This window comes from Amia ocellicauda, chromosome 19 (genome assembly GCF_036373705.1).
Source record: "Amia ocellicauda isolate fAmiCal2 chromosome 19, fAmiCal2.hap1, whole genome shotgun sequence".
NCBI classification, from domain to species: Eukaryota; Metazoa; Chordata; class Actinopteri; order Amiiformes; family Amiidae; genus Amia; species Amia ocellicauda.
This window is the reverse complement of record NC_089868.1, coordinates 16,062,320-16,075,825: the sequence shown is the minus strand read 5'-3', so window position 1 is coordinate 16,075,825 and position 13,506 is coordinate 16,062,320. Positions and strand designations below refer to the sequence as shown.

Sequence of the window (13,506 nt, the reverse complement as noted above, 5' to 3'; positions counted from 1 at the left end):
GGTCATGAATTTTCAGAATTTATAAACGTTTTACACTTTTAAACCTCAGCTTTGCATACAGACAAAGATACACAGTGCGTATTTTCAAAACCTAGATATGTAATAACTTTTTTTTTTTTTAGCAAAATTATAGTTAAACATTATTACTGCAATACTGATACTGGTTTGCTATCCCTTCCCAACACTAGACATGCTACTTTGGGAGATCTTTTACAATTGTGGAATGACCTTCCAACTCATATTAGAGTCTTAAATCATATTACTATACACTTTACTATTGCTAGTCATTATGTGTGTTTGCTTTTCTTAACTCTTTATTTTAATTGCAATTTGTTATGTATGTGGTGTGTGTGTATGCTGGTTTGATCAGTTTTTACTTGTATATGTTGTAAGTGTAAGGTGGTTTATGAAGTCCTCGTCATGAAAGGCACTATATAAAATAGTGTTTCATATATAAAAATACTTATTTTTGTGAAGATGTTTGATAAGACCACTTTAGAAATATGTTGTGTATTAAACACATATTTAATTCAGCTGTAGCAGATACGCAGAACTGGGGCAAAAGTCATGCAATGTATGCTCTCTGGTCATGTGACTCGGGGAGAGGCGCTGATTGGCTGAAGATAGAGTATTTGTGGGTGAAAGGTCTTGCTCTTATGTTACAAGGCTTTGTATTTCGGTTCCTGTGCCTGCGAAAATGATGTTCTTTAGCAAGGTAAAAACGTGTAAAAGTACTCAAATTATATTACGTTTGTCGAAAGGTAAAAGGTGGAATATATATTTGGCACACTGCACGCCCTATAACTTCATGAATGGTGGCTTGATACTAGTATTTATCAACCACGCTGTAGTCTGACGAAGCTAACTAAAATGTACATTATAATGTATATTATTATCGATTTGTACTACTTCTCTTTACAATAATACAACCGCTGTGTAGGTCAGACCCGCCACTATCCGCGGTCGCAGAAATGTGTGCAAAACTGTACATTTAAATGCAAACGCAGGAATGACGTCACCGAAAACTGCTTGTGGTCGATAATAAAACGAGGATCTATGCATTGCCTTCATTTGCACAAACCTGTGCACTTCTTCATACTTGCACTCTTTATGTGCTTTATTTAGGTAGCTTCAAAAAAGCATCGTGAAGGGCATTGCCTGTGTAACCTTCTTATGATCTTATCCTGTAACCATGAACCATGGGGCAAATTCTGCAACTGTCTCTGTGTGTTGTGTTACAGCTGGAAACAACTGCATATTTCCAGTCGAAATTAATCATAAGCTCGTTTGCATAATTGTTGTTGTATACACTGTGCTGTTAAACTGTATATCCTATGGATTACTGAACTAGGCCTAGGACTGTCTCCATTATGAAACGCATTCGCTATCACTTCTGTGATAAAACACAAACGCATTAGTCATTTATTGTATCCCGAAATATAGCGTATTTAGCTATTATAGTACAGAATGCAGTTCAGTATTTTAATTATTTGCATTAAAAAAAAAAAAAAAATCAGAGTACTGTTCTTTTAAAGGATGCATTTTCATTTGTGTAGGTGTTGAGATGTGGTGCCCAGACTGGGATGAGACTGCATGGTACCAGTGCCAAAAGTGCTCCAGGTGCACTAAATACAGTGCAGAGAGGGTTTAACTTTGGTAAGTCCAGGGTTTCTGTTGTTTCTTAGAGTGCTGATTTGAACTGATTTCTTAGACACCTGAAATGCACCTTAAAAATATATAATTTGTTCTTTCATGTCTGTACACTGTTGTGAATCATTAGTATTTTAGCTTTTTATATGCTTCATCTGCAGGAATATATAATGGGATATTCAGTTCAGTGTTTCGTTTACATGTCTTTAAAACGTATAAAATGTTCTTTCCTGCAGACATGACCGATCAGCAAAAAGAATTCCAGGACATGGCCCGAAAGTTTGCACGAGAAGAAATCATCCCTGTTGCACCACACTATGACAAGACTGGCGAGGTGAGTGTTATTGAACCGGTTTTAGTTCAGGGACTGCACTTCACAGCTGATAGTCTAGCCTTCCAAAAGTGTCTTCCGTTACATTAGATTCATGTTGACTTTATTAATTTCACACACACAAAATCTGCATCTTGTAAACCACAGATAACTTCTGGGCCTAAAAGGTGCAGATAAATTCCCTGATGACGGTGAAAATTTAAGCTCTTCCATGTATCATGGTGTGATAAAGCATTGCAAGGCTTGGGGAAGTACTTATTTGACCATTTTCTGAGACCTCGCATATAGCGGAAGATTGCAAACCTTTTGTGTCAAGGGGTCTTCTGTTAATTATGCAAGCAAACAGGAGCTAACAATTGTGTGTTTGCATGCCTAATTGGCAAACCTGTCTGTAAACAAGAGCAGCTATTGTCTTCATGCAAACCTGGTCCCCAGCGTACCTGCAAAGTAAGGGTTACTCCCGGCCATGTGCCCTGGATAAGGGCGTCTGCCAAGAAATAAAAATAATAGAAGTGCAGAGTCCAGTCTGTCTCTTGGGAAAGTTCATTGTTCCCTCTTCAATTGGCAGGTAATAAGAACAACATAGTTAACTGAAGAGCTTCATTAGAACATGGTTTTATTGAACTATATGGGTTACCTGTCTGATTTGTGTGTGTTTAACCTTTGCCTCATAGTATCCCGTGCCTCTAATCCAGAGAGCCTGGGAGCTTGGTCTGATGAACTCTCACATTCCAGAAGATTGTGGTAATCATCTTTATTTTTATTTAATAACTTTTAAGATATTTATTTAGATAATTTATGTGAAGAACAGTGCTTTTGCTAGGTATACAGTATAGGTTGTTAATTTTGTAAGTAGTTCTAAATTGATTGAATTCCATTTGCATTGCTTTTTTTAATCCATATTTGTCCTTGCCTGTTGATTATAGGTGGTGTGGGCCTTGGTATTTTTGACGCCTGCCTCATCACTGAAGAGATCGCCTATGGCTGCACGGGCATTCAGACGGCTATTGAAGCAAATTCACTGGGGGTAAGAATAATTATTCAAACTTTGTAAAGACTGGCGAATGTATAAGATATCTTTCCTTGTTGAACCATGTGTGGTCTAGGGCTGCACATAACAATTTTCCTGATCCTGTCATTTAATTAATGTTTCATGACTGCAAAATCAAAGGATTGATCTACACACAGAATTTTTAATAAAGTAATTTGTTACTTGTTTTAACTTGTATCTATCGAGATAGGCGAGGGAACATTTATTTATAACATGCAAATTAAACCATGGTAACTAGGACTAATCCTAACATTTGCCTGATACAAGCTTATGTATTTAATAAACTGTTGCAATGTCATTGACCTCAGCTTGGGTAGTGAAATGGAAACGCACATGGCACCCACCAGACCAGCTTGGCTTGGTTCAAGTTTGGTTCAGAATCGGGTCGGATGTGCCCGTGGAAAAGGGGTGCGAGAAGTAGTGGTGAAAGAGAGCTGGTTTGGGCTGTTTGAAGCAGAGACACAATAATCACCTTATTGATGTGGAACATGTATACTTATATTTCCAGAACCAGCTGGTGGTTTTGGCCTATAATACTACATTTTTTAACATGCGTTTGATTGTTGTTCTACAAACATTTTTAATTATGTTTATTTTTGAAATCTAGCAAATGCCAGTCATCATCGCAGGCAATGACCAACAGCGGAAGAAGTATTTGGGAAGAATGACAGAGGAGCCCCTGATGTGTGTAAGTGTTCCCAAATGGGTTTTATTTTGATATTTTCCATAGTAGTTGAATTTCAACATCTATATAATTGTATCATGTCACTAATCTACTCGGTGAACTGTACTAAATATAAACATTGTCCTTCAAAGGCCTACTGCGTGACAGAGCCAGGGGCCGGCTCCGATGTGGCTGGAATCAAAACGAGAGCTGAGAGGAAGGGGGACGAATACATCATAAACGGACAGAAGATGTGGATCACTAATGGGGGCAAAGCCAACTGGTAAGATGCTCAGAAACTGAGTATGAAGCGGAGGGTGGACATGAATGTGCTGATTATATGGCGGATAAAACCTTATATTACATTTTAATAAATAATTAGAATTTGAACTTTATTTTTCTCCAAGTAAAATTAATAAGAGGAATCATCAAAATGTACTTTTATCGTATCGTATTAAGTAGCCTGATTGTGATGTACAGTACACCACAAGCTTCAACAATGTGAACAGAAACTAAACGATATGTATTTATTTTCTATACAGGTACTTTCTCCTGGCTCGTACTAATCCAGATCCCAAAGCCCCAGCTGGGAAAGCCTTCACTGGCTTCATTGTGGAGGCAGACACCCCAGGGGTTCAGCCGGGCAGAAAGGTGAGAGAACTGGATCAGGGCATTAAACAGTCTGAGCATCGTGTGTCTTTAGAAGTTTCTACAGAAAATAGTTTACAAATAAAGATAATACATCACGAATGTTTGGATTTGGAGTATAATTTTTAATTATTTTGTTCTGTTTTCAGGAAATGAATATGGGTCAGAGATGCTCTGACACAAGAGGTATAACATTTGAAGATGTCCGAGTGCCAAAGGAGAACGTCCTCATTGGAGAAGGATCTGGGTTTAAAATTGCGATGGGAGCCTTTGATAAGACCAGGCCCCCGGTGAGTGATAGTGATAGATTTATAATGAGTTTATTATTAAATCAATTTGTTTTAAGAATGGGCTTGACTTAAACTTGGTAACGCTGATTGCAGGTTGCAGCTGGAGCTACAGGCTTGGCTCAGAGAGCTCTAGATGAAGCAACAAAATATGCCTTGGAAAGGAAGACCTTTGGAAAGCTGATTGCTGAGGTAAGGGGCTTTTATCTCTCTGTGCCTCTGTGTGGTGCTGTGGAGAATGGACTTCACAACTTAAGTGATGCATGTTTTAATTTCACTGCAATTTAAATAAAAAGCTGAATAGCAAATGCAGCAACTGAAACAGACAAATAATTTAGTATAGCTTACAAACCTGTATGTAGATTTAAAATATGTTTTTGAGGTGACTTTTAGGTGAGAAACAATAGAAAGATGTAATTCTTGACTCGCCAAAGTTAAACCCTCCTCTAGGCCCTGTTTTTCTGGAATCTCAGCCCTTAACACCCACACAATTTAGTTATAAAAGTTATTTATTTAGTTCGTGTCACTTTAAAAAATAATTTCAGCATTGAAACCTTTGTTATAATAGAACCAATTGTTCAGTGAGTTCACATTGTTCTGTTCTTTAGCACCAGGCAGTCTCCTTCTTGTTGGCAGAGATGGCAATGAAAGTGGAGCTGGCCAGGATGGCTTATCAGCGCTCTGCCTGGGAAGTAGATGAAGGACGCAGAAACACTTACTTCGCCTCCATTGCCAAGGCGTTTGCCGGTGACATTGCAAACCAAGTCGCAAGTGATGCGGTTCAGATATTTGGAGGGAACGGATTCAACAGTGAATATCCTGTGGAGAAGTTAATGAGAGATGCCAAAATCTACCAGGTGTGTTTCTTGAATACACCCTAATGAAAATATGTTCGGGGTGTTTTTGTTTGTATAATTCTGTAATCTTCAATACAAATCTGTATATATGTTTTGCTCTGATATAAAACCAGATTGAAATGTGCCTTTGGTATATACAATGTATTACAAGAGACAGATATATTAAAAAGAAGTTTTGCACATTGAATGTGAAGATCTAATGTAAACTTTTCTTGCAGATCTATGAAGGTACGGCGCAGATACAGAGAATGATTATTGCACGTGAGCACCTTGGGAAATTCATGCAGTGATGAGACTTCACCTGAAGAAACAGTCATCCCTGCTGTAGCTGGTTTTATACATGTAATTTATGTAAATTGTATCAATGCAATTCAGACTTTGCCTTTTACTTCTCCGTCTGGAACTTGTTTTTTTTTGGTTAAATACTTCCTTAAACAGGAATATGCAGTGCCTAATTAAAAACACAAACCGTGAATGTGTTTGAACAATGTGTTCTGAAACAAAACCAATAGATAAGCTTAACATACCTCAAAACGAAATAGCAGCATGTATTCTGCAGTTGATTTCTACAGCATTATAAACATTTTAAAAAGCATTGTGAACCAAGTTTTCTTTTTAAGCAAACTCCCACAGGAGCAGATTTCAGATTTTTATTACATATTGGGATGTTTTTCTGTTCTGCCAAATTTTCAAGCCTTTTTAATCTGTACTGTACGGTGGAAAGTAAAGTACGATCTTATTAGCCGGGGACTATACACTGGTCGTGCTGACGTGGCGCTGTTCCTTCATAATAGACTATAAAATGCATAAAGTTTGCGAATGATGGCAAACATTTAGTTCTAGGTCTTGTAACGCAGATGTGCGCAGGTCTGCGCAGATCTGAAGAATTCCACCAATCTCATTGGTGGAGCAGCGCAGATCTGCGGATATCAGAAAAATGCTAAGATGGCGGATGTTAACATATACAGTTTACCAATCGCATTTGCCTTACCATTTCAGTCTGTGCTGTCAAACTGCATTCATAATCCCCCGGGTTCGTCATTTCGGCTTATTTAGCAAGACTAGTTGACTCCATGGATATGATGTCCATGGAAATGATCATGTATGTACAGTGCTGGCGCCGCTGCGCTCCAGGGCTGTTTATCGCCCTTGGATGACGTAGAAATTGTGGGACGGGAGTCGGTCTAGGACATCAGCCGAGAATGGTAAGTTTGGCCTCTCTTTTCTTTTCTTACAATACTCCCGTTAAAAGAAAATACACAAATGAGTGAAACATTACGAATAAAGACGCATTTTCAATAAATACGTAAAGAAAGCCGGCTAGTGTATGTTTACGACCTGAAAGATGATGAAATCCCGGTTGGGAAGTGACATGCCTCGGCAAATCCTGCTGAACAGTTAATTTTTAATAGATCTACGTATTGTGACACTAATAACTAATGTTCATTGTATCTGCTGGGCGCACAATACGTGAATACTTGTTCATGCCTGATAACGGAAAGAGCGAAATAACTAATACTGTGTCATATGTATTGCAATAACAAACCACGACGGTTTCGGTGTCGTAAAACAATATACACTACATCCTGCCGGCCTCTCCACAGCAACGCTTTTTAAACACCCAGATGTTATCAGATTAGCCTGCATTGTATGGGTTCATAGCTTTGCAACCCGCAGTTGATTTGGTTATATAGACTATATTAAAACACTGACTCCAATATCAGGAGATGATTGGCTTTAATGCTGCATTGGATCTGCGTTTAAATGTGTTTTATGCTCGGATATTTTACCCAGCACTGATTGTGAAACATGGTCACTGATTTTAAAACTGTATTATGACTAATCTGTTTTTTTTTTCTTTCTCCAGGGCACTCAGGTTAAAGATGTTGTGATTAAGCCCGATGCTCCAAATTCAGTCCTGCTGGAAAAGCATGCAGACTACATTGCAGCCTATGGATCCAAAAAGGATGACTATGTATGTATCATGTATTTGTACAAGTGAGACAGTGTTCACGGTGGAAAGATTGTGAGATTTGCTTAAAACATCTTTAATAATATGATTGGCAGGGTTCCCATGTATTTGGAATTAGGGTTATTTTAGATTTGAAAATGTTTTGGTTTTTTCTCTCCACCAGGAATACACATTGTCAGAATATCTGCGAATGAGCGGCATCTATTGGGGTTTAACCGTAATGGACCTAATGGGGCAACTGGATCGGATGAACAAGGAAGAGATTATAGAGTTCATCAAATCCTGCCAGCATGAGTGTGGTGGCATTAGTGCTAGTATAGGGCATGACCCCCACTTGCTGTACACTCTGAGTGCTGTACAGGTAGGCCCTTCTAAAATGTTTCTTTGGCATTGACTGGTAATGCCTGTGATAGAAGTGCATGGAAGTTTCTGAACAACTATAATCCACAATTTCTGTAAATCTTAAAATTGAGGATACATGTAATCATTGCTTTTGCATCTTGAAAGAAGTTTTCAAGATGAACTACATAACAAGACTCCAAAATAATGATGAGGGATGAACAGGAAAAGACGAGTTCATTACTAATAGAATAATCTATGGTTGATTTAATGGTATGTTGTAAATTAATCTTCTGAACAAGGTATTTACTTATATGCTTGCAAACAAATCAACTGTTCAGTGCTGTCAGTTTAGAAATGTACATTATTTGTGATTTATTCAAATGCAGTGTCTGTCCTGCTTTCAGTGTTTCTGTATTCATTTTGTGTTTTCTGTGTATTTCAGATTCTCTCTCTGTATGACAGCCTCAGTGTGATAGATGTGGATAAAGTGGTGGAATATGTAAAAGGACTGCAGCAGGATGATGGCTCTTTTGCTGGGGATAAATGGGGTGAGGCTTGTGGATAACGTAGTTTTCTGGTACAACTAATTATTGTGTTGATATTAAATATGGTATTTAAATACAAATGCATGAAGATTTGGTCTCAGTGAAACAAGACCAAGTTGCTTCTAAATAGCAAATGCTTGTAAATGTATTGTTGTCCATAGATACATTTGTAATTACAAATACTATGTCTTAGCCCCTTACATTTACCAGTGAGAAGTCAAATTGAACTTTTTGTTTCCAGTATCAGTATTGCCTCACCATAAGTGCAGAATTATGTAAATTAAGTCTCAGACATGTGAAATAAATTTAGTCTTACCTTTCCCTATGACTATGTATATAGTTATTTTCCTAATTTCATGAAGATCTACTATCTGGAAGCTCTGCAGTAGAGTGAGAGTCTTGGTGCCATTTACAGTGCCATTTATTTCTCCCTACAGGTGAAATTGACACAAGGTTCTCCTTCTGTGCAGTAGCCACCCTGGCTTTACTGGTATGAGCTCCTTCATATTTTTAATTTGAAGCTTGTATACATAAAAGTAGGTTGTTCAGCTGCTTCTGTCTTTTTTTACACTGCTTAACTTGTGCTTTAAACGGGATGTTCAGTGAAAGTTATTGGTCTTTCAGGGCAAGCTGAACTCTGTTAATATAGACAAAGCAGTGGAGTTCGTCCTGTCCTGTATGAACTTTGATGGGGGATTTGGGTGCAGGCCTGGATCAGAGTCCCACGCGGGGCAGGTATGTTTTCTGCTTCATACTTTCTTATAAACCATGATTGTAGGGTGCATGAAAAAAGCATGTTCTATAATTCCTACTTTTCTATTCCAACAAAATGCTAGTGGTTTGACTGGCTCTGGGAACATAATTTGTGTGAACTATGTAATTATCTGTGAACCGAATTATAATCACAATAACCTGTTTAGAGCTAGACTTTTCTTCAGACAAGAAACAACACATCTACACACACACACACACACACACACACGCACACGCTAAGATGCAGAGTACAAAAAAAACAACTCGATCAGGAAATATATCCACACCCTTAATTCATCAGCTCAGCATTACAGCAAAATAAAAACCATTTCACAGTTTGATCAGTATTCGATCTTCAAGCAAGAAATGTATTGTTTTTTAAGTGAAAATGAGCATAAGCTACTGCAGAATTCATTGTTACACACACGATGTGAAAGAAGATAACTTTAGCTGTGTGATCTAGTGGTACTTTTGTATAAGTGTGATGAATGTACTGTCATTGCTAGGTAGTCATGAAGTTGCACAGTTCAGTCTGTTTATTTTCCACTCTGATTTTTCTATTCTTTGTTTTGACTGCATGTTTTGTATGTGCAGCCTGCCTACGCAGTTGAGATCGGGCTGATTATGCCCCTGATACTGTGCTTTTCAGATTTATTGCTGTACAGGATTCTTATCTCTGACCGGGCAGCTGCACCAGGTGAATGCAGACCTGCTCGGCTGGTGGCTGTGTGAACGACAGCTCCCGTCAGGAGGACTCAATGGGCGGCCGGAAAAGGTAGGTCAATCTCTGGGATTCAGGGAAAACAACAGTGGGCGGCAGGCATTTTAAAAGGATGAAATATCACCTCTTTCCAATCTTGAACTATACAGATAAACCCTCCTAGGATACACTTGGAGAATATATGGGGTAGCACTTCATGTCGATTTTTCAGGCTTATTAAAGACTTCAGTTTTGTTTTTCCTTAGTTAGAATGCTTTCCAATATGAATATTAATTCTTAGAAATGTAGTTATGATAACAACTGTTGAGATTCTATTCTTGGAAAGTGTACATTTAGTTTAGTTTAAAGCTACATCAATCAAGAAAAGGTTTGGTTGTACTGGTTGTGGCTTTACTGTGGTAAGTCAGTTTGTTTCGCTGCTTGCAGTTGCCAGATGTTTGTTATTCATGGTGGGTGCTGGCCTCGCTGAAAATCATCGGGAGAATCCACTGGATTGACAAAAACAAACTGCGCGCTTTTATCTTGGCCTGCCAGGACGAAGAGACAGGAGGGTTCGCTGACAGACCGGGAGATATGGCAAGTGACGCTCCCAGAGCACTGCTAACCCTTCCTCTGTGTCTGAGCGGGGCTGTGGAATAAGCGATTGCATATTGACAGTTAACATGCTGTGGGGAGTCACTGAAATGTTTAGTAGTGATATAAGTTAAACCTTTCAAGATATGGATAATATAAGTATCCCAATTATCTTTAAATGCATTTTCACGTGTAGTGCCCTTTAGTAATCATTCACCTTTCATATCCTCTTCCCTGCCAGGTGGATCCCTTCCACACGTTGTTCGGGATCGCGGGATTATCACTGCTGGGAGACGAGCAGGTCAAGGCGGTGAATCCGGTGTTTTGTATGCCAGAGGACGTCCTCCAGAGAATCAATCTGCACCCTGACATTTTAAGCTAGTTCTCATTTCCACTGAGCCCTGGCCTTGTGGAGAATAAAGAATTGCAGACAGCGGACTTGGTGCTTTAAAGTATTTTCCCACCGGGGAGGGAGCTGTGCATGGAGCAGCTCTTGGATTCATTAAGAACACGTTAAAGAGTTACATTCATATGTTTACAATATGACCTTAATTTAATCTCACGTGTGTCAAATAACACTTTATAATCATTGTCTGATAGACTACAAGGGTTTTAGTGGATTTGGGAAACTGCAATATAATGGAAAAAAAAGTGAGAATAGAGTGCAGTAGTTTTAACCATTATATTTAGTTTATAGTTTGTGTTCATATTTTAGCTGACAGAATATGCAATTTTAATTGAATAATTGAGAAAATTCACAGTTTAGGTGGACATTTACAGACATTCACTCGACAATATGAATCTTCAGATCATGTTTTTATTTTTCTTCTATAAGCATCAGACACACTTGAGTGGCATGTTATATACATTTCAGGAGACATGTTTTGTAAAGTAGAAATATTACTATGGTACTGTATTTATTTAATCTGTCATCAGTTATCCTACACTCTGTTAGTTTACCACAGAGCAGCTAATCTTGCCATCTTTATCTCATTGGACTGTGTTCTCTGTGTACCTTAATATCATCTCACATATCAATACTCGCATGATTTTCAAGCACAAAGTAACTCTTTAAGTTGAAAACCACGTTGTACATTGGTGGTGATATGATTGTTGTTAGTTACACACAGCCTGAAGCCTTGATCATCCAGCCCTGATAGTCTTAATTCTGAAATGTGCGTTTGTCCTGTTACTGGATTTGGATATCACGTATTGCATCAATGACAGGATATAGTCACTGCATTGTCACTTTGGTGATGGCTTGAGTAAAAATGTAAGGACATTAGAAATTGTTATATTCCGTTTGATGATTTCACTGTATAGAACATAAATACCACAATATTACTGACAAATTATAACCTAATGACAAATATCTCTGTTCCACAGAAATCTGTAAAATGTACTGATTTCAGGTCTTCATTTAACCCAGCGTTTACCACACAGCTGTTTTCAGAGTTTAAAAATCAGACCTTTATGGTTATCCTTTTGTTACAGTTTATATTTTGTAACCGTGGTGAGAAATATGATTAAATTCTGCCAATAGCATGGCCATTACACCTACCACCCATGTATTTTGTGTTATGTTCTGTCCTAATCCTTAATTATTTGTGTTTAATCTAGTCATCTCAGAACCTCCTGGAATAGCAGTAGATCTGACTGGTAGAATGAAAGCACATTCATAATTTAGCAGCTGCTCAGTCTGCCTAGCTTCAGAAGAAGCCTCATTCTGTTTTCTGTGTTTTTATTTAGTTTTTTTCATCAAAATGAGCAGGCCTGGGCTTGTCTGCATCCACAGGGTGTCTTCATTAACTTGGCTCTGCTGCCGGAGCAATGCATTTCCCATTCTTTTTCATCCTCTGTTGCAAAAGAAGGTTCATAGCCAAACTCCAACTAGATTCAGGCTCACATGTTGTAAAGTAATATCAAAAACCACGATTATTTGTAAGTCCAGATAAAGAGAAGTCCAGTATAAAGTGTCACTAATGTCTGCATTGCTTATTTTCACTCTGCAATGGAAATTGAATCAGTGTATTTTAGGAAAACATATTGGCATTAAAATACTGATACCTTACATGAAAAAGAGAAAGATATATCTATAGATCTACCTATATAATATGTACATAGATATATGGATTTATTATGTATGGGAATAATTGAAATAAATTGTCCTTGCATTATTTAACTTTTGGTCCATGTATCCTTGTTGACACAACTGTGTTGTAAGAGACTAAACTGCCCGGGCTATTCTGTTTCTCACTCCATGCCCTTTTTAAGACAGATGGTGTGTCATCTCTATGTGCTTTGTAACCTAAGGCAGAAAGCTCTGTCTTTTCTTTTTCCACAACTTTTTGGGAGATTTTTCAGAGACGTGCACAATGGCTGACAGCGATGATAAGTGGAGACCAGGACAGAGATTTAATTTCCCACAGACAGACGTTCCTGGATAAACCCATTTATTTCCCCTGTCCAGAAGATTCGTTTCCAAAGAGATGCTTCTGGTGGTGTTTTGTTTCTTGGAATAATAATGATGTTTTACTAGTGATGGTCATACGCAGAAGAATGCAACTATAATAGAAACAGATTCAATACTCATGAAATCTCCACCAAAAAAATGCATTGGAGCTTTTCAAACATATGTTCATATATAAATTTAACACGGACATTTCTGCCAACATAAGTTTAAAAAATAAATATAATGTACAATCACTTAAAATGTAATTTACAACCTTTCCAGTTAAACGTGCTCTACTGACCCTGGACGGTTTAGGTGGGGATGGAAATAGAGCATTTTTCAATAATTACAGGGTTCTCAGAATAGATGTAGTTATTTCCCGTTGCCTATACCATCTATTAACATCCCTACTGTTAAATCTGCAATTACTCGTATTTGGCAATATGAATTATAGAAACAAAGTAGGATCTTTTGAAATGCTGCTTCATAATGAGTCTGATCAATTCTCAGACATACTCAAATGTTATAAGTTTGATCCACTATGAAGATTAAATTGTAAATATTTGAATTGTGGGTACTGATTTTTAAATGGAAGATTGCCCTCTATTATATTGCATTTTAATAGGTTTATTTAATTTCAGAAACTTAATTATTTGCACT

At 37.9% G+C, this 13,506-nt stretch overlaps 2 protein-coding genes across 3 annotated transcripts; both read left to right on the top strand.

Annotated features, from left to right (window-relative positions):
* Positions 1-611: 611 nt before the first annotated feature.
* On the top strand, positions 612-5,963 carry acadm (acyl-CoA dehydrogenase medium chain). The gene is made up of 12 exons (XM_066691668.1): positions 612-715; positions 1,557-1,656; positions 1,887-1,984; positions 2,656-2,725; positions 2,908-3,008; positions 3,640-3,720; positions 3,849-3,979; positions 4,239-4,347; positions 4,494-4,634; positions 4,728-4,823; positions 5,240-5,488; positions 5,707-5,963. The coding sequence occupies exons 1-12, from the start codon at positions 698-700 to the stop codon at positions 5,776-5,778; spliced, it is 1,266 nt and encodes a 421-aa protein (XP_066547765.1). The 5' UTR covers positions 612-697; the 3' UTR covers positions 5,779-5,963.
* Positions 5,964-6,180: 217 nt separating this feature from the next.
* On the top strand, positions 6,181-11,955 carry rabggtb (Rab geranylgeranyltransferase subunit beta). 2 transcript variants are annotated; one of them, XM_066691670.1, is made up of 9 exons: positions 6,181-6,693; positions 7,356-7,463; positions 7,624-7,821; positions 8,245-8,350; positions 8,785-8,837; positions 8,972-9,082; positions 9,750-9,875; positions 10,356-10,397; positions 10,636-11,955. In XM_066691670.1, the coding sequence occupies exons 1-9, from the start codon at positions 6,691-6,693 to the stop codon at positions 10,774-10,776; spliced, it is 888 nt and encodes a 295-aa protein (XP_066547767.1). In that variant the 5' UTR covers positions 6,181-6,690; the 3' UTR covers positions 10,777-11,955. The 2 variants fall into 2 exon arrangements, with proteins under 2 accessions (XP_066547767.1, XP_066547766.1); XM_066691669.1 differs by having other exon boundaries at positions 10,248-10,397.
* Positions 11,956-13,506: the final 1,551 nt, after the last annotated feature.